The 21,435-nt window shown below is 38.0% G+C and overlaps 1 protein-coding gene across 3 annotated transcripts in view; it reads right to left on the minus strand.

Annotated features, from left to right (window-relative positions):
- Window positions 1-21,435, minus strand: part of NRG3 (neuregulin 3) — a 417,546-nt gene that overhangs the window by 232,195 nt on the left and 163,916 nt on the right. For all 3 annotated transcript variants that reach the window (XM_075109394.1, XM_075109393.1, XM_075109391.1), the window contains exon 2: window positions 12,120-12,249. In XM_075109394.1, the coding sequence (XP_074965495.1) occupies window positions 12,120-12,249 (130 nt within the window). The remainder of the gene's footprint in view (window positions 1-12,119; window positions 12,250-21,435) is intronic.

The following is a 21,435-nucleotide window of genomic DNA, read 5'->3' on the forward strand; positions in this document are numbered from 1 at the left end:
TCACTGAAGACAATTTCATTTGAGAAAATAAAACCGATTCCTCAAGAGTTTTTGAAGAAAATATTCTGAAGCTTTTTATTGCTTGCAGTCCTTCTTTACCCCATTCTTTATTATTTTTAACATTCCAATTTGAAATATTTTGGAGAATGCAAACATTTTTTTCCCCAATTAATAAACAATTTTATGCAGGCTAGCCATCTGAGTGACTCTGAAAGCATCGGCTGACCCTACACTGCACAGGCAGAGTTAGTTCAAAGTAAGCTTTGGGGTGTGGCTGCAAAGTTAGGGCACCTGAAATCGGAAAGCAACTGTAACAGCTGCGCGGCCAGTCCGCATGGATGCGGCCAACAGCTACTAAGATTGAATCAGTCTTCGTCTTCTGCCTCAAAAGCGATATAAACTCCTCTGTAAAACCATTCTCAGGAGTTAAGCCTGACCTTTGTAGACCAAATATTCAAGATCTGAAAAGCGTCACTTTTGAGGTAACACTGGAAAAATTAGCCTCCAGAAAGGCATTGAGCAAATGATAAATTTAAACAAGGTGTGAAAAGAAGTTACAAAGAAAGTGGTAGTGTTTCCATGGTGAACAGAACAATAGGCTGAACATCTAAAAAAGCATTAGACTGGACCTCAGAAAAATCCTTCCAATGGAAAGACAAAAGATGACCCAAATGTATTGCCTGGGAAGATTATAAAATCTCCAATCTGAGAGGTCTTTCAGAAGAGATCAAACAAACATCTGTCAGAAGTTCACTGCCTTCACATGACCACGAATGACACCCCCAGATCCTTTCTGAGCCCAGGTTTCTAAGAATCTATTAGACATCTACCAAAGATGACAGAACTCTAAAGAGAAGAAAATTCCCATTAATAGTGATGGCTAAAAATAAGACTTTAAAAAAACCCATAACAAATGTACACTGTAAAGACCATTTTTTGTCGGCTCTATTCCTTAGGTACATACTACTTGTATGGCTTTTTTACATCTGTCATCAATTAATTTTAAACACCAAAGTGATTCTAATAACATGACAATCCCCTCATTGAAACTGCAGATTCAGTATCAATCAGGTTACTGCAGACAAATGTCTATTGTAATGTCTACTGTCAAGACATGTTCTCATAGTGCTCATCTTCAAGATCCCTCCTCTGGTTCAAGGCACATGCACATTCATAATATATTGTAGCATGTAGCCATGATTTTCAATAAATGCATAATAAAAATAGGAATTCACATTTGGAGTCAAACAGCCTGCGACACTCACAAAGGGTCCCATCGTACCCAGAGAGGCCTTAAAGACACCAAAAATCTTGAGCGTTTCTGGCCATGTTTTCATTACTCAGTAATTTGTAGCTTTCTCAAAGTACTTACATAAAAGACCTACAAATCTTGACAAATCCGAAATTTATTTCATACCATAAATTAAGAGTTAGATCTGCTCTTGGTTATTTTCCTCTTTTTTCTCTATTCCTCTATGCAGAAATATGGTCCTCCATGGTTTACAGATTCAAAGAAACCAAAAGCCTTGGGGTTTGGGTTTTGGATTTGGTTTGTTCAGTTTTGTTTTTTTGGGTTTAGGGGTGGGTCTTTTGTGTGTGCGTGTGGTGGTGGGGTTTTTTTTTTTTGGTGTTGTTTTTGGTTTTTTTTAAGAGGATTCAATCCTGCAAATACAAGAACAAAAACCATATAGCATAATTAAGAACATAACATAATTAAGAACATAACATAATTAAGAACATAACATAATTAAGAACATAACATAATTAAGAACATAACATAATTAAGAACATATCAAACCTCTGTACCTTGCTTCTATTTTCTGCAATTCAAAGTAAAAATTTCTGAGATAAGTTCACTCCAAGTCCCCGCTTCCCTAAAATCACTAGTACTCTTTTCTTTGCCTTCATGTTGGACAACTTTAATATAAAATTTTTAACTTTCAGGGCATAAGGCAGCAAGAGATGCCAAGTGATCACTTCAAATCTAATTATTCTAGCTACTGTTTTTCAAGTTGCTCCTTTAAATGTGAAATGAAGAACACACAGAGAAGAAGGAAGAATGGGTGGCTACACATAACCAGACATGCAGAAGTCACTCGTAACTAAGATTGCCATGACTGAGGAGAACAGAGAAGTGCAGGGAAAGAAAAGTGTAGGCATTTGTAACATCTATCAGTTTGTTTAAACTACTTATCCAAAATATATTCTAACATAACATACAACGGAAATTTCAAGTTTCATTCAACTCTGGTATTACTGCTGAAATCAGTCTGGGGCATAATTAAGTACGTGTAAGACCAGTTATGAAAGTTTAACTTCTAGAAGTGACCAAAATCTTACTTTCAGATAACAACAAACCCTATTTAAAAGTTATTCTGATAATTACCACAGTGAGGTATAAACTATAAAATCATATACGCAGACATACCACGGCCTGAAATAAATCTTCCTTGTCCAACAGCCACGACATTACATTAAACAACACACATCAGAAGTTTGTTTTCTGCAATATTCTATGATTTATGATGTGTGTCTCTGTTTTCCCAATATGCAAAGTCCTTTAAATACTTAATTTCATACAGTGAGTGCCTGGCAAGGCATTAGAAATATATAAATTATATATTTATATTTTAAATATATTAAAATATATAAATTTATAACTATCCCCTTAACAACATTCTGCCCTAGACCATAGCAGACACTGTATCTGAAAGATAAGTAATTGAAAAGTCTCTGAACAAAGATAAATTTAATGCTTTTTTTGTCTCTAGATTGGCTACTATGGATTGAGCTTGCCTGAATAATATAAAGATTTAAGGAAAAAAAAGATTTAAGGAAACGTTTTATATAGCCTCAGTCATTTACAGCAGAGGCTTGCCCTTCAGAAGTAGTTCCAGAGGTCATCTCTGGTTTTTACATTCCTCTGTCATATATCCTTTATATCTGAACAATGCAATTAATGAGATATCATTGGCACATCATAACGATCTTAAGCAGCCTGGAGTTTGGCCTCAGATTTGTATGCTTATTCAAGTAGGAGTCAAGTTATTACTCTAGGCTTCTGACACTAGCCTTCTTCAACAGCATAATTCTTGTAAAAATTGCACTTTGCTATCTAACAAAGTGGCTGATAAGGCACAAATACAGTCCCAAAGATGTTTCTTTACAACCTTCTGGAGATCTCTCTGAATACACTTTATATAAATCTGCTCCTCATGAGATACTGTTGGCAGGTTGCTTGAAGAGTTCATTCCTGTCTGCACTGGAGTAACTTCAGGCACTTGTTTCAAATCCAAACCATCCATTCACTGCTAGACACTACAGTAATGGGTACAGGGTAAGAACCAGAATATTCCTCTCTCTAACGTAACTCAACTAAGACAGTTTACCTGACTGTCTAATCTTATGCTACCTCAGTTTTTGCAACAATACAGAATCCGCACATTTTCACCTCACTTCCCTTCTCCCTATCTGAGATAGTCGGAAGGGCTTCCTCTGCAGAGCGAGGGAGAGAGGAAACGGGTGGGTTGATTTGTTCTTCTCATTTAGATTAATTCACCAGAGTACTGGTGGGTTAAAGTTTTGGTAGTTAGCATTTTGATATAGTTGGCATTTGTTTCTATTTAAATGACTCAATTGTCCAGAGTTTATATCTTCTCCTAGCAAGACGTTTTCCAGCGGATCTTCTGGGAGAACGTCTGCAGACAGGATTAGATTGGAAACGCTATTGCTTTCACTGTACTTAAGACACTGGCAAGGATAAGAATTTAAATGAGAGATTTCAGATGTCTGCATTACGCACTTCACAAATTCCTTCTTGCCTAAGGGAGGTAAGAACAACAACAACAAAAACCCTAACTCATTTCCAAGTTAATTTAAAAGCAGAGGTTGATGGCACAATATTTGCATGCATTAGCTTCAAGACAGATGCAATATGCGCCATCAACAGTTGCACCCATACTTTTGAGGGTTTTTCTTTTCTACAAATATTTTGTGTCTACTATAAAAGCTATACAATCCTTTTTTCACTGGCAGGTTTTGGGGCAAAACCCCATTCTTAGAAACTGAAGAAATATTTTTTTGCAGGGGAAGGATTTTATCGTTTTGTATTTTTCCACTTTTCAGAATATATCTCTTCACCTTGTATTTAGTTTCAGACAGCGTGTACTGAGCAATAGTTTTCTGTAGGTCACATAACTTTATTTTCCTTTCAAACTGGGAAACAGGAGGCAATTTAGAGGCAGTTCCTTCCATTAACAGATGAACTTTCTTCATGGGAGTTTGTATTTTATATAGAATGGATTTGAGTCATGTCTACCAGAGGAGATGTGCTATACAATCAAGATGCCTTGGTAACCTATAATGACAAGATACAGCTTTAGAAAAATGTGTAGGCACAAAAAAAAGGTGGTGATCATTTAAAGGATCCACCAGCTTTAAGTGTTCTTCCTAGTGAGACGTGAAAATAAATGCTAGCGCAGCATTGCTTCCTAGTCTCCCACTGAGGTGCCAAATCAAGAAATCCAAGAATTATTAGCTTTTTCTTGAGGCTGCTATCGTGGCTGCTGCGCCGGCAACTACATTTCTCACCTCTCCCTACTGAAATTCCAGGTTCTAGCCCATCTCTTACTTCAGCCAACGGAAGCGACCTTGCCAAATGCAAGGGGAGCTGAACTGGGTCTCTTCCAGCCCTCCAGAATCAGAGGATAGCTTACTGGAAGCTTCCAGAAATAGTTTTGTTTCACTCACATTACTGGTTGTTCTAAGAAATGAGACTCCTCTTACCTTTGGGAAATAACTGTACATAAAGGAAAGAATTAACAGTGTTTGATTTGACAGCTGTTATCTGTGAATTACACACGTGTGGCTTAAAAAAAAAAGAAGGTAGGGGGGACTTGCTAAGCCTGTTACTATGTTTTCCCACACTTTATGTTAGCTGAAAATGGATTTTCATTAGTCTTTTAGTATTCTGGGAAAGAGAAACAAATTTCACAGTTTTTCAGCCCTCTATACTGACATAAGTTTGAAATATCTACATTCTCTTAAGCTTCAACATTAACTTTGGATGCATTGCTATGCAACTTCTCCTTTATTTCTTCTTCCTCAAAATCTTTCAAAAATATTAATTTGAATAAGCATTTCAAACAAGATGAAATGGACTATGATTTTTTATTTTTATGGATGTTTGCTTAAACCAAGTGAATCACAAGTGAATTAAGTTAAATTAGTGTGTAATTGAAATATCCAGGCATGCATTTTGTGTACTGTATTGTGGCTTTTACCTTATTGCTCTGACTGGAAAAGTGCATCTTTATCATAACCTGAAGCAGGAGTGTAAACTTCATGGCTTCAAAAGACAGAAATGGAACCAGGAAATTCTACTGTTTAGTAATGACAGTTTTTTAAAGACAAATAATTAGAAAATCTGGCCTGTTTAAGGTGCTCAGCAGAAGGCAAATAAAACCTGAAATACTATGAATACAGACCACAGCATCTCAACAGAATCTTAAAACTATCACTAAATATATAGCTTTATTTTATTCTGTATTCTTCTTACCATGAAATTAAGTTATCCTCCCCCAAATAAGACAACTAACACAAATTTGTTTTCAGAAAATGTTTAAGAGGGATAAATGGATAATAGATGTTTTGCCAGTGACTTCTCTGGTGCATAGAGCTCGCTTGAAGGAATGATACTATGCAAACGGCAACAACAGTAATAAACATGGATTTATTGCAATACTCAAAAACTTAAGCATGTGCTGAAGGGTGAGTTTTTGTAAACACATCAAGGGAAATGTCTGTCGTGATGCTTGAAATACGGACTGTTACACTGCTGCAGTAAAACACCCAGTTTTGTAGATATTGGAAAGTAACTGAACTTTGGAAGGCATTTCATTTGCATATTTTTTTTTTCAAGCTAAAAGTGTTTTCTGCTGCAAAAGTTAAAGATTGAAGAAGGTAAGTACCTGCTAAATGCAATAATCTAGGGGAAAACCTGTAAATAAAAAACACTGTGAAGTAGAGTGTTGAGATTGTGAAAATTAATAATTAAAGTACTTTGACATGAAGCTTTCTTGAGAGCCTCTATCTTCTGAATGCTGAATTATGAAAGCATGAATCAGGTGTTATTGAATACAGCCATGTTTAGTGTGCATATCACATAATATGTTCTTGCACTATTTCACCAGGGGAGGATGCTAAAAGGCTCAGTCTTCAAAACTGAAAACCATTTGTTATTTATTGAATGCTTCTACCATAACATCAGACTTGAAGGGTTTTAATTTTAGAGAACTATTACCAAGAGTATGGATAGCTGAGAAAGTACTGGTTTTATGCAGGTGAAGTTTAGTATTTAGAAAAAATAATTTAGTTTTGATTCTGATTAACTGATTCTAATTACATGAGCGTAAATCTCATGTGTTGATTACAGAAAATTTCAGACTAAATGGTAGAAATCATGTAAGTTTAGGTAATACTGAAAAAGTTACAATACCTAGGTAACGAGTCCTACAGACGCCTTGGGTTTTAGACCATTTCATTTTGAGGTTTAGAAACCATTTTTCTTCATGGTTCATATCTAAAAAGGTTTAAAAGGATAAAACAGGTATGTGACAGCAAAGCTATGCAACATCTTTCTGTAATTTCAAGGGGTGGGAGCTTGAAAGAGAATGCACGGAAGTAGTTTGGTTTTTGGGGTGGTTTTTAGTATGAAGGAAAAGTAACATCTAAAACTAGAGAAGAAAAACATGAGGTTTTCCAATTAAAAAGGGAAGAGCAGTCAAACTGAATATTTGTTATTAATATTAAAGAAATAAGGGCTTTTACTTATTTGTTGTTTTCTAGCATTGTCTTAAGCATATGAATGTAACCAAGATGATTCTACCCTTGGGATGCACAGTCCGTGTGAGACACCTCTTGGCCAGAATTTCTGCCCCCTGACTTCCTACAGGCCTGAGTTTTGAAGAGCATCACAACCACAATGCTTTAGGCACACGGGCTATTTCATTTGAGCCAACAGAAACATCCACATTGCTGAAGGCAACCGCAAGTTGTAAAAGCACCGCTGAATAAGCGGGTAATGTAATAAAAATGCAATGGGATACCTATATTAAAATATGGTTGCTCAACAACGGCTTCAAGCTACCTAATGTGGTATTTCAAGTTCACTCCAGCTTTTCTAAAGTAACCACGAAAGTAAAAATGGCGGCATTTCCAGCTAATGCTGTGGGCGACTGTGCAAATACAGTCTAGAAATGTGCCACAGCTATGCCCATAAGCCAAGAATTTTCACAACAGGAGGTCTGTTGATTGCCCTTGACATGGAAAGTATCCTAAATATTAAGCACAGCTTTCTTCCTCCTTTAGATCTTGTAGCTGTATGTTACCTTGTCAGCTTAATGCAATGGATTTTTTTTTTTTCTGATGAAACTAACCTTGTAATACTTACCATCGATGAAATGTTTTCGTTATTCAATAGTGAATAATTTCCTGGGTTTTGCTTCACTTACGTGTTAGAAGCATACTGGAAAAGTGTCACTAATACAAGATGGGGGAACACATGAAATGGAGTAGCTCATATTTTAAAACATCTAGGTAGAAGACTAGATAACAAGCCACGTATCTAAACCAGGGAAATTGTATTCTTACCTTTTTAGACCTTTTACCTTCTGGTATCATGTGCCATGCTCAGAGCTGTTCTGAAGTCCGACCTGTTCGATCCCTTTCTCCTGCTTTCACTGACAGCAAGGGCCATGCCTGGATTACCGTTACTACTACGCAAAAGGCTCAAAATAAAACCTGACAGTATATAAACATTTATCCAAATTAGACTTTCATTAAAAGGAAATTCAATCCTTCTGGCCTCATGACAGATTTTAAACAAAGCTGAGCAATGCTGGTATCATTTTTTATCAACTAAGTGTAAAAATAGAAATGTTTATGCATAAACATGAGGAGGATCATCAAGCTCAAATCCATCAGAACGAGATGAATGCATCAGAAGTAGATTGTCCTATGAAATCTGAAAACTCTGGGACAGTCACCACAGCAGTGCTCTTTGGATGCATGTGCACAACCTGCTGCAATTTGGTTAACTGGGAGTGATGTTTTGTTTACTGGGCATCTGTGAGTCTATTCCCCTGCTCTCTGTTGTTAGAAAACTTATTCAGGTTTTACGCTGCTTGCTTCGTGAAGGAAATATGAAGGACAGGTACAAAGGACAAAAGGAATATCTCACCCAACACACTCACACCTGTGAAGAGTACATTAGAGTTCACTGCAACTGCCAGGATTTCCAGTGTGCACACAATAGTCTTAATGGCTTCTTTCAGAGGAGAAATTTAACAGTGCAATCCTCTTCTCCCCTCAAAAGTTTTAGCCACTCATTCATCCAGTGTTTTCCAGTCCTCAATGGGTAATCAGAAGAAAATAAAGGGACTAAAAAGAAAAAAAAAAAAAGTAGGATTCATGCCAAAAAAACCCCAACCCCAAAAATCCAGAGCGACTTGAGATACAGACTTCAATATAAAATTGTAGAGAAAACCTACGACTTTTTTTTAAAGCCTACATTATGTAATACCCAGTTAAATGCCAATGTGTCAATGTTGACTATGTGCTTGATTTGTTTTGTGTAAATAACAAATAAAAGAACCCTCACCATTCAGCTTAAACTCTCAAGAAAGCCATAGGGGAAAAAAAATTCAGCATATGGAGAAGCTAAATATGAAGTTTCTCTACTGTTGACCTACCCTATTCTTAACACAAGCTCGTGTTAAACCATTCACGAAAATAAATACTAAAGTCACACCTTTAAAATAGCACAAAACATCCAGTATATCTGGTTTGTTACCTAACCACATGGGAGAACTCCACCAGTTTACATCCCCAGGCGAATTTTCACCAAGAGACAGTGAGTAAAATGTAGAAGTTCAAATAAAAATGGAATTATAGAATTTGAAACTATAACCATTCTTGTATTTTTAACTCCAGTTGTCAACTACGCCAAAAAAAACCCAAAAACCAAAACAAAACCCCCACGACTTCAGGACGCCTCCTGTGTAGGCGGATAAGAATGAATGAACGATGCATGAGCAGGGTTGCTTCAGACCTCCTCATTTACTGTATTCCCAGTAGTGTCCCGCAACACGGCCTCCCTCTTGCCCTTTGCCAAGGATGCACGGTAGCCCCACTCTCCACAATTACAGGTTCAAACCAGATGATGCCTGTATCTCCCAAAACAAAGCTATAGAGCCAGTGCTCTCCAACATCCAGCTGCCAATGACACTGCTGACCGCTGGAGTTCGGCACGTGCTCATTGCTTCCCGCTGTCCAACAAGGCACGATAAGTTTTGTCAACTCTGAAAGGTGCCTGAACTGCCGGTTGAGACTGTTTGCATTGACAGTACGGCTCATGAGGACAGAAGAGAGGTCCAGGATAGAACTCAAATATTTACTAATTGCTATCAAATATACATTTTTTTTTTTTGCTTTAACGGTCATTAGCATATTTGACTTGAATCATGTACACACAACATGCACAACTGCCTAAGCGTACCATCTACTAACACTCTTCAAACCTGACAAAGTGGGACGAAAAGTTTTTTTGCTACATCAAGGTCTTCTATCTGCAGCTGTTCCACATGGCAAATGCCCATTTCAGTAAATTGGTGCTCTGTTCCCAGAACAGATGCAAAATCAAACTCCCAATGAGAAAACACAATGCCGCTTGATTCTAGGAACAAAGTATAATTTCAGTCTCTAAGTCTTCGTAATTCTGTATTTAAACAATTCTTTTAATTGCAATGGGAATTCCATAACCCTTTCATTCTCCGGGAAAATGACTTTTTCCCCAGTTAGAGGACAAACACAGTATATCAATATTGTATTTTTCTATATGTGTACGTTCTAGCTGCTATTTCAGAGCACGGTTCAAGGCTACAGATGGAAAAACACTGCATCCCACTCACTACAGCACTGGCACTGTCAGAGAGACATATTCTGTTACCAAGGTAGAGATACAGAATTTGAAGGTCAAATTAAAAGGTTCCTCTTTGTTAATGACATATGTATCAGTACCATAAAAGTGATTCTGAACAAGCTGTTGCTTTCAGTGTTGAAGGTCCTTATACAATAAAACAAAGCATCGTAACTAGTTTAATCACCTTTTAAATATTAAAAGGTGTCTTCCTGCGCTATATGAATTTTTATTGCCTTCTACATGTCTTTTTGCATTGCACACTTCAAAGTACTCACTGAAATAAGAGGTTTAATTCCCAGAGAACGTGTCGGTGTCTCAAACGCGTACAAGCAATGCACACGGGAGCTAACAGACCCACAAATGACACCTGTATTTCCCTATGGAAGAATAACACATGAGAAGGTGATGAAAAAATTTCACGCTGCTGTAAAGAATGAAAACTCAACACTGGCTTGTTTAGTGAAGGGGAAAATCTTGGATGGAAAAGCTTCTAACCATTAGTCCAATGGAGGCATTAGAATCACAGCAAATAAACAAGAATTTGGCAAAGGCAGACAACAGGAAAGATCTTGAAAGTCAAACAAAAGAAGGAAAAATAAAAAGACAGCTCTAAGACATACTCCTGCAATGTTTAAAAGTTTAATCCATTCCATTTACTAAAACGGCCTTACCAGCCCAACTGAAAATTCTCATATATCCATTTCTCCCTGCTTTTAATTTGTATCAGTTTTACCCAGTTTGAATATTCTGACAATGAAAAATGCTGAAGCGTGAGTGATACAATTCCGTTGTTAACAGCTCCTGACACTTCCAAGAAAGACTGAAAATCACACACTTGCTTTGAGAAAAAAATACCTGTAAAGTTTTATGATGGAAGTTGAAGAGTCATCATTTTTTCATGATTAATGACTCATAATATTTTATTTAAGACGCATGCCATAAGAAAACATAAAATAAAAAGGGGAAATGAATGGTCACTGAAGCCTATAAAACTGAATGGGAAAAAATTACTAGCACAGTATTAAAAAAAAAATATCTTAGGAATACTCTTCTGATGATAAGTACACTTACTTACATCAATCTTTAAATCCATATTTTCCCACTTCGAGGCCAGGCACATATGATCCTGTGACTTCTTTCCTGTACTTTCAGTGGGATTTAAGCAGCTTAAGTCCCAAATCATTCAGGAAAGATTCTGAGTATCTTAGGTGCTTTTTATTATTTATATTAGAGATATCTACATGTTTAGATGTTTTGTTTAGAATTTGGGCAGGTATTGTCTTAGATATATCTTCCCTAGGCCATATACAATATCTTGATGTTTCAGATTTACTTTTTATTAGTTTTAGTATGTTTAAATTTAATTTGTTTACTTAGAGTAACTTAAAACATCACAAGTATAGGTTTTCATTTTGGACCTCTTCTATTTAAAAGATTGTTTCAGTAATTCAGGTTTTATTTTGCCCTTATCTTCAAGGAAGGCATTACAGTATTGCTTCTGCACATCACTCCCTTTTACTGGCCAATAAGTATAGAAAAATTATATTTGGTGACATGGTTTTCTCTTCTGATATTCTTTAAAATACATTCAAGATGGCCATAGACATTAACAGAAGTTCAGGACTCTAAAACCGTACAAGCGCTGTCTAGCAGGCTCAGGTGGCTATTACAGTCCATTTTATCTTTCAGCCATTAAACCTAAGAAACATTAAACCTTAAAACTACTAACTGAACTCTTCCTCTCTCTCAACGAACAGGGCATGCAGCTGGGGTCAAAGCTCTGCTTTGAGTACTCAAAGCAAAGGAACGCTTCAGGTATGTAGAGGAGCATAAGTTATTAATATGTAAACACCAAAACAAAACATTAATCCTTACTTGCTTATTTGATTAGAAAATAGAATATTGAATATTTTTCTTACCTATAAAAGTAATCAAAGTGTTGCTTTTTATATTTCCATTTTTGCATTTACAAATATTACAGACTAATAAAAACCAAACCAACCATCAACCGTGAGGGATGCAATCCAACTGGAGGCAAACTCCACTGCTTTATAACATTCTAAGTCTGATGTTTATTTTTTCCAAGGCTATCTCCCTTGGACAGAAGACTTTTTTTGCAACTTCTTTGCAAATGACTTACCGGCAGTGTTTATGTGATCCTGTTAAGGTTTCAATCACAAAGCATTCCCCTTCATTGAGACAATATGCAAGATCCTTGTCTTTGCATGGCTTAAAGTGCTCAGATCGCTCAGTGGAATACGTTGTAGTATCTATGGAGAAAGCAAAAAAAAAGGAAAGAAATGCTGTAAGGCTAAATATTGAAATTTCTTAAAGTATGTGTTAAATAAATTTGATCAAATTGGTCTCAGTAACAACAACTGATCAAGACATACTAATTAACCGAAACCAGAAGCACAGGGCAAGCGAATTTCAATGTGACTGCAACATATTTGCAATCAAGCTTCCTAAAAAGATTCATAAAAGGAATCTTATATTTGGAAATATTAGCAGAAAAACAAACTAGACTGCAGCAAAGTTGCGTATAATTTCAACCACTTCCCACTTCCCAAGTATCCCTCTGAAATGTAAAGACTATTTTGTATTCTTTAACCAGAACAATATTTTCATATTAATACACTGAAATATGGTTTTAAATAAGATACACAACTATTTCATGAAAAATGAGTAAAAGTAGTTAATATAGTAACAGCCTAAAAAAAATAAAAATAAAACCCACAAGATGAAAGAAAAAACAAAGCCAGAAACCTAAGGGCAATGCCAATTTGATTCACCAGTCACAAAAACCCGCCTAGAACTTCAACACAAGCAATGCACCATAGATTGTATCATTTCAGGTACGGCATCTGTAGGTTTCTATAGGTCCCATCTGAATATCCCTCAACACAGTTCAAAAAATTGATTAGGGCTTGGGCTGTTGGCTGTAACTTCGGTATATGTAGTTAGATAACGACATTTGGAATAGGCTGACAGTACGTCAGGGTGAGCTACCGTTCCTGCCTTCTAATAGGTCTCTAACTTTTCAAATCCAGTTAGATTAATCAACAATAAAGCGAAATTTTCAGCGGAAGACGTCTGACTGACAGATACTTTAATTTTCTTCACTAAGTTAAGGAATTTTCTAATGAAGTATGATTTTCAAAGTAGACAATGATTTCCATAAAGCCACGGCTCAGCCTTCATATACAGTCTTAATTCTCAGAGTTAACATTCCTACTGACTTTGCGGGGACAACGACCAGGATCTAACACACTAATATATATTACGTTATAAGAGAACATTTCATTATGTACCACAGGCTATCACACAATATGCTGCTGCCTGCTGTCAGAGAAATGAAGCTGTGCTCAGTGCACGTGGAACTTTGCAAACTCAAAATTATATAAACACATTAAGTGGCTTTTTGTTCATAACTCGAGACAAAGTAAGTATCTGTCAAGCTAATAGCAAAGTTGAAAACCAAAACACTGAAATATAAGACACATGTAAGCACAGCCTGCAAGAATTCAGATATTACAAAAAATCTTTTAAAGTAACTCTTTCATTCTTAGTGTATTCTAAATAAAACAGTGCTAACAAGTTTTCCTTGTCATCCAGACTAAGTGAAGGAAAATTAATACATTTGAAAACAATAAGAAAATCCACACCTTAATCTTTGTATACACACTTTCTCCCACCAGTGAGAAAATATTTGAGTTCAAAGTTTTCAGTGGAGAGAAAAAAATCCTGGGAATAAACTCCAACAGCCTCGCTTCAAATGGTTTTGTATATTCAGTATGAAAGGTCCTGCTGGTTTCCCCAATAGCAGCGCTTACTAAAAAGGTGCAGGCGATATAAAAACTACTGTGTCTATAATGACCACAAGCAACCCTGAAATGAAATGTATCAAATTCAATTTTGGAAACAATACAAGACGTCTGTAAACGCAAACAGACACTAGCACATCACTGTTGACATTTCAAGAATGATCAAGTTTTTGTGTAACAAAAATACCTTCAGGTAGGAAAAAAAAAGGTAGCCCAGTTATCCTTTAAGGTCAATTTTACACAGGAGCGCTTAAATAACAATTTAAAATTTGCTTAGGGTTAAAAAAATATAAACAAGAGTAATCAGATATGAGATTTCTATCCTTTTTAAATAAGGAAAACTGAAGATAATAGTATTTGAAAGCACTTGTGATAATTACAAAAGGTAACAAAAACTGTTGGATGAGCAGCAAGTCAACTCGATACGGCTTTGGAGAACAGAACACACCTCTTTGCCAGCCTGCTCTGAAGAAACAATCCATGCAATTACCTTTATGAAGGTAGTCGCATTACATAGACCAAAGGAACCTGAGATGTCCCTGAAGGACAAGAGGAAATCTGAGGAGACCAGCAGCATCGCAAAGCGTGTCTTTGCAGCAGGGACCCACCTAATTCTCAGAGCACAGCGTATGACGTGCAGGATACTCCTCTTCTACCATAATTAACTCAAAAATACCTTGCCAAGGTCAGCATTTTAAAGTTTTAGATTAAATATATGCATCAGAGGTTTTGTTCTGTTTTATTTTAATCATTTCTCTGTTCAATATTATTCAAGATTAAATGAAGTCCACAGCATAGCTTAATTTGAGTACTCATGGAAATTGCACAAGTAACTGGACGTCTCTGCCGGTATGAATGGTTAAACGCCAGCCAGCCGCTGCAGCAAGCCAGCCTTCCACAACTGGGGCTCCCGTCACTGCCAGAGGAGCGGCGTGGTGCTCTGCCCACGAGAGCGATGCGGGGCTGGAGTCAAAACGCTCCCCTCATCGCCCTGTTTTATTTATAAACAGGCATAAGCTGTGATACTTCACGTTCTGCACTTGGACATGATTTCAAGATTTACTCCCATTGTTTCCAACTCTGTCTCCCATCTTTCAAACTAACCACAAGAGTTGTAGGTAACGATGCTGACGGCTTCCTACCACCGCCCTGGAAAGCACTCCTTGTGTTGAAAAGTACACAGTAATTGGTAACTTTTTTTGTGTGTGTTTTAAACTAATACAGTCTCATTAAAAGTCAGTTTTAAGTTATAGCCTTTTCTGTCTTGGAAATAACTGTGCAAGTCTAACCAGTTGATGCACATGGAAACATCTGCCTATGTACAGCTGATCTCCAGTCTGCCAAGATCAGATGTCTCAGCTACAAAGTTCATTCACCAACACTCAAAAGCTCAAAAGCTGTGTTAATTGATATCCTACATATGCCTAGAGCTGCTTGGTATTTGCTGCTGGACATACTCACATAGAGAATATACAGTTTCCTGAAAGGTTACAATTCTGCTGTCACCTCATGTTGTGCTCACGACGAAACAAACTCTGTTACAGCTTCATTAAATATTAAAAAAAACAAAATCTAAGAACTTCCTGTGAACAGAACTACAGAAAGAACAAAACAACAGAAAACACTGTAGAGACTCCATAGCTTTCTTGATTCTTTTTCTAATAAATCCTACTGTTTTATTTGTGTCATGTTCCCCTCCCCCCATTTTTTCTCCAGACTCCTAACTAAATACTGAATTGACTTTTCCACAGAGGAATTGTCCTTCACAGCTTCAGAGGCCTGCTAAGGATATACCATTCTATTTTAAAGTTTGATTATTTTTAATAATTGATAAAACCCAGGCATTCACAGAATTACTGGTACAGCCCATTAATTTATTTCTAGCCTTTGAACATGGGTAACAGAGCCAAACATTTATAGGTAACAAAAGGGAACATCCATAAGCATTCAGACGTCCTTGAATTGAGTACCTAAATGGCAATAATCCATATTCCCTTAAGGTCGTCTGGTCGTCTTTTTCTCTTTTTTTTTTTTTTTTTAATTGCCAAGTGTCCAGATGTTTCATGCGAAAGCAGCAGGGGCTATTGATTTCTGCTGGAATCTTTCCAGAATAAAGAATTTTTAGGCACTTTTGCTCTATTTTTCTTGCCTCAATTTATCAGCAAACCCTTATGCATGATTCCCATACTCCAAAAATGGATATATCGTTGCCAAGTGTTGGAAATCACTGTTTAATCAAATGAACAAGGATTCAGTTCACATTTCAAAGACAGGCTTCAAAATCTATTATTTAGAACCATGGAGGTGGTCAAAAAAACACAGTCTTTTGGAACATTGGAAAAAAATCAGCAGGAAGTTTTCAAACGTTATTTTATTTTGCTAAGGTCTAAAGAGGTGTTAGTGACTTTGTATTCTTGTCTCGTTAATCTATTTCATCAAGTTTATACCAGGACAGGATGGCTCATTATAGCTAATTTATTGAATGATCTTCAAGGCATAATATGGATACTATAAATACTACCTCCTTCAAGGCTACCAGATTCATTGTTTCCAGTACTATGCTCTGATATTAACAGACCTGTAATTGCAAAGGACAAACACAGGAAAAGCTAGAATCCAAGATTTAAAATATCCTGAGAAAGTGGCGTTCGCAGCAGCTGTTTCCACGCAGACTGCAGCGGCCACTCCCACGCAGCCCCATCTGTCTGGCAGCACTCCCGCTTTCGAAACAGATTTTACTGGACACTTCTCAAATAAAAAAGTTTTCCGTGCCAGCTTTAAACGATACCCTGCTGCAAGCTCATTGTACTGCATTGCACCTCGTTGGTAACTGCCTTAGCTGCTAGAGAGAGAGTGAAAAGAATGATCTAAAAGATCCTGCTTAACTTGTCTGAAGTCACTAGTGGACGAGGACCCAAATTTTGTAGCTCCACAGTAACATTCACTTGTTAACCTCGGTATGCATTACCAGGGAGGAATATTTAAGACACCGTATCTGGGTTAATGCCAGAGCTCACACACCGAAAGAGTTTTTTAAAATACTGCACATTGTGACTACCATTGGGTATTACCAGCTTTACAGATTCAGTATCAACATGCCAATTAGCTCTTTCTTTATCTTGTTATCCATTTATAACTGATCATTTCTCTGAGAACCACTGACCTACTGAAGCACCAGAAAAATGAGATGCTTATTTTAAATCACTGCTCCCTTTTTTAAATGTGCTACAAAAAAGTAGAGCCAATTACAAACCGGACTTCCTCTGACAATGCAACTCCAGTTGCTAAATAACAACCTTCTCAAAAAAGCCTAACATTTTTTCAATATATTTTTATATCATTATTGCATTCTATAAAGAAGGTAACATTAAAGGTCATTTAATAGCACAGAGAGTAACATTTTAGGTTCAGTGAAATCAATGGCAAAATATTTACGATGACTCCATATAACCAGGGTTCCCTGTAGTTCTTATAGGATCATGTAGTGCTTCACTCCTGATATTTTAGAATTATGTAGTAGCTCTACTTGGAAGGGCCTTGTAAAAAATGAAAATTGCACACAGAATAGTTTATATATGACTTTGTTGACTCAGAACACCCTGAATCTTAAAAAAACCTATAACTCAAAATTTTTATTCCTGTGCTTTTAGAAGTAAACAAAGGGTGGGTAGGGGGAGAAGATACTGAGCCCTAATGAGATATTAATTAAGTGAGAAGGAGTAGAAAACTTAAATATTACTTGCAAGTGTTTCTTATGATCTACCCTTAGCTGGGGGTAACTCTTTCCTAAGTTGTCAATATTTGCAAAGTAAGCGTTCAAGACATACTAATTTTTAATGCAAAGCAGAGATCTTCCTTTATCAGTGGTAACTGAACTCTAGTTGGCGCTAGCCATGGGAGGCTGCTGGGATAGGTGAGTTTAAAAATTCTAGTAAAGAATTATGAGCAAAACCCTAAAGATATCTAGAAACTAAAACTCTATTTTTTAAAATAGTAACAAGTTTCTTGTTCTAAACTTACTTGAACTGTTTGCATACAGTTATCTATGATTTAAAAGCTTAATGAAAGTATGAAAATATTTGATTGCATTTACAGAGACAGTTTTGTTTTAACTAGCTATCAAGTTCTGAATGCTGATTATTCAAGAAGCTACCCCTTCACTGTTTCGTGCCAGACAAAACCTTATTTAATCCAGTAACACTTTAAAAGCTTTGATTGCATCGTGATATAAAGCAAAGCTGTGCTATAGATATGGGAGTACTTAGAGCTTTCCTATTATCCCTCAGATTCAAATGAACAAATTAGTATAATATAGCAACAAACTGATAAAGCAGCAGATGCATCAAAACATTCCCACTTACACTAGCTGGCTTCTGGCTTCCCAGCCAGGTTGTGGAGGTGGCTGAAACTGTTATCAGTGAGAGACAGTCTGAATGGTTTCCCTTTGTATTTAATTCCGAGGATCATGTAAGAAAGCTCAGGTGATATTAACTCAACAAGCACACTCCTGCAGACCATTTCACTGGGGGTACAATCAAGCACATCCTTGAACAGCCTGCTTTTCTCCCTGCCCCACCAGAACGCAGCATCACATCTACCACTGCATAGAAACAACAGCTCAAGCTCCAGAAACGTACAAGAAATCAAAGAGAGATGGTCACCTCTCCAAAAATCAGCACACGCTCCCCATCAGTGACACCAAAATTAATTCTTAAAGCATGACCTTGTTCCAGAAATAAATGTTGTTCACGTTTTCCAAATGCTTTATCAGTCTGAAATCACAATACACTGGTACTAATCCATATCTTGAAACATACACTGAAGGGTTTTCAAGCTACTAGTGCATTATTGGCAAAATATCATGTGCTATTAGAGAACTGCTTGCTTGCTGCAAAACACTCACATATTAATGTATGTCTTTGCTTTTATGACTTAAAAAAACCAAACTAAGCAATCGCTATTTCTAAAAACAATATACAAAAAAAATACCCACCTAATGATATCCTGCAGCTGAAACTCAAGAGCAGAAAAGCAATTCAAGCTAGCATCATTTCAGAACGCATTATCTGATCTTATCTGTCAGAACTTAAATACTGAACCCTGAATACCAATGAAATTCATCTGCGCGTGCAGAATTCCACATCAGAGGCTGCATCAGCTCAAACTGAAATCAGTGAAAGCTGAAAAAACGGGAGGTGACTCAGGAGAGAGCCCTGGGAGACACAAAAGGCCAGGATTTTTCAGAAGTTCAACACCTAGGAGCTAAAGGAACAGGAGCGACTAAAACTCTAAAAGGTTTTACCATTTAATGCGAAGAGTTATTTTGAAAATTGAGTCATGACAGAGGTGATGGGCACGCTAGGTGCAGAGTGCTTTTGCCAATCAGACAGGTATTCAGGTATCCTTTGGTAGAACTCATTAATTGATCAAAAAGAAATTCATAGAGGAATTCAGTGAAAAAGCAGCGTACTCAAGGTTATGCCAGAAGTGGATCCACACCCCCACCAGTGCTTCTCTCTCCTTTGGCCCCTAGCAGTGTCTCCCCTCTCAGTATACCGACGTCGCTGGGGCCACCAAAAGCCCTTGAGACTGGATGGCACCATTGCACCAAAAGGAAATACCCTGCTGGGGATGTGGAAATAGCTCTAGGAAATAGTCTCCAATAGACTGAGAAACTGAAATACAGTTAACTTATGTTACTACGCAGCACAAAAGCAAAATAGTAAATTAAAAAAAAAAAAAAGAAAAAAAAAGACAGCTTTCAGGGATACAATCAAAACTGGAAGAGGGGGGACGGACCCAGAACAGTACTCCATAGATTAGAAGATGCTAAAAGAAAGCAAGCATAACACGCTAGATCTGTGACACCTGCAACAACCAGCGCTCTGCAATGGGGGGGAAAAACCACAAACAAAAACAAAAAATCCCACAAAACCAAAACAACCAACTTCAAACAAAACCTATTGTATCAAATCTAGAGTAGAGTGCATCAGGAAATTTGTGATTAAACACTTTTGGCTCAGTTTAGCTACTATAAAAAAAAAATGTTAGTTTGGAGCAACAATTAATCATTATTTATCAAAACCAGTAATAAATATAAAGTTGCCTTAAACAAATCAAAACCATTTTCCTTTATTTTTCACGCACAGCTTCAAGTGATCTCAGGAGGATGCAAATCTCATTGCTTAGGGAAGACTGTTACTTTAACTGGATTTGGTTGGAGTTCCTTGTGAATAAGTTAAAGAGTTTCAGAACTTTGCACTTTCAAATCTGACATATTTGGAAATATAAAGAAGAGGAAATTTAAGAAAATACAAGAGAAATGCAATGACCTAAATAACTCAGTATTGCTACAGAAGAAATATAAAAGTGGTGTTACAATCATTATTACATGTAGTTAAAAAACCCCAATTAACAGTCCTCCAAATCTTTTTCTTCCTTAGATCACAGATGTGTTCTCTCTCCTCCTGCCTGTGAAGCACAGTGTGGGGGTGGGACTTTAGATGTAAGGACCAGGGGAGAGAAAGATGACGATAGAAACCTGGGATTCTGCAGGTAGTTCCTCCTGCACCCTCCTGTGCTCAGAGGTAACAGCACTGGAATGAGCTGTAGCCTAATTCCAGCAGACCCCACATGCAGCTCTGTCTGGTCCCGTGTTCCCTGATTCTCATCACAAGTCACATCAACAACCTAGTTTCTTTATCTTTTACACATATGGGTCATCATAACCCAGCAATAAACCTTCAGCTGTTCATTCTACAAACCCCAGTAACAAACCAGATGTATTGGGTTTGCATGGCAAGGGTTTGGCAGTGGGGGGGCTGCAGGGGTGGCTTCTGTGAGAAGCTGCTAGAAGCTGCCCCATGTCCAATACAGCCAGCGCCAGCCGGCTCCAAGATGACCTACCACTGGCCAAGGCCGAGCCCACCAGCGACGGTGGGAGCACCTCTGGGGTGACGTATTTTAAGAAGGGGGAAAAAACAAAAAGGTGCAACTGCAGCTGGAGAGAGGAGCGAGAATGTGTGAGAGGAACAGCCCTGCAGACACCCAGGTCAGTGAGGAAGGAGGGGAGGAGGCGCTCCAGGTGTCGGAGCAGAGATTCCCCTGCAGCCTGTGGGGAAGACCACGGTGAGGCAGGCTGTGCCCTGCAGCCCATGGAGGTTAGCTGTGGGGCAGAGATACACCTGCAGCCCGTGGAGGTTAATGGTGGGGCAGAGATACACCTGCATCTACAGCAGGTGGGTGCCCAAAGGAGGCTGTGACCCCAAGGGAAGCCTGCGCTGGAGCCAGCTCCTGGCAGGGCCTGTGGCCCCGTGGGGAGAGGAGCCCGTGCTGGAGCAGGTTTGCTGGCAGGACTTGTGACCCCGTGGGGGACCCACGCCGGAGCAGCCTGTCCTGAAGGATGCACCCTGTGGAAGGAACCCACGCTGGAGCAGCTCATGGAGGGCTGTCTCCAGTGGGAGGGACCCCATGCTGAAGCAGGGGAGGAGTGTGAGGAGTCCTCCCCCATGAGGAGGAAGGAGCGGCAGAGACAGTGTATGATGAACTGACCACAACCCCCATTCCCCCTCCCCCTGAGCAGTGGTGCAGGGGGATGAGGGAGAGAAAATCAGGAGTGAAGTTGAGCCAGGA

This window comes from Phalacrocorax aristotelis, chromosome 14, assembly GCF_949628215.1.
Source record: "Phalacrocorax aristotelis chromosome 14, bGulAri2.1, whole genome shotgun sequence".
Lineage (NCBI taxonomy): Eukaryota > Metazoa > Chordata > Aves > Suliformes > Phalacrocoracidae > Phalacrocorax > Phalacrocorax aristotelis.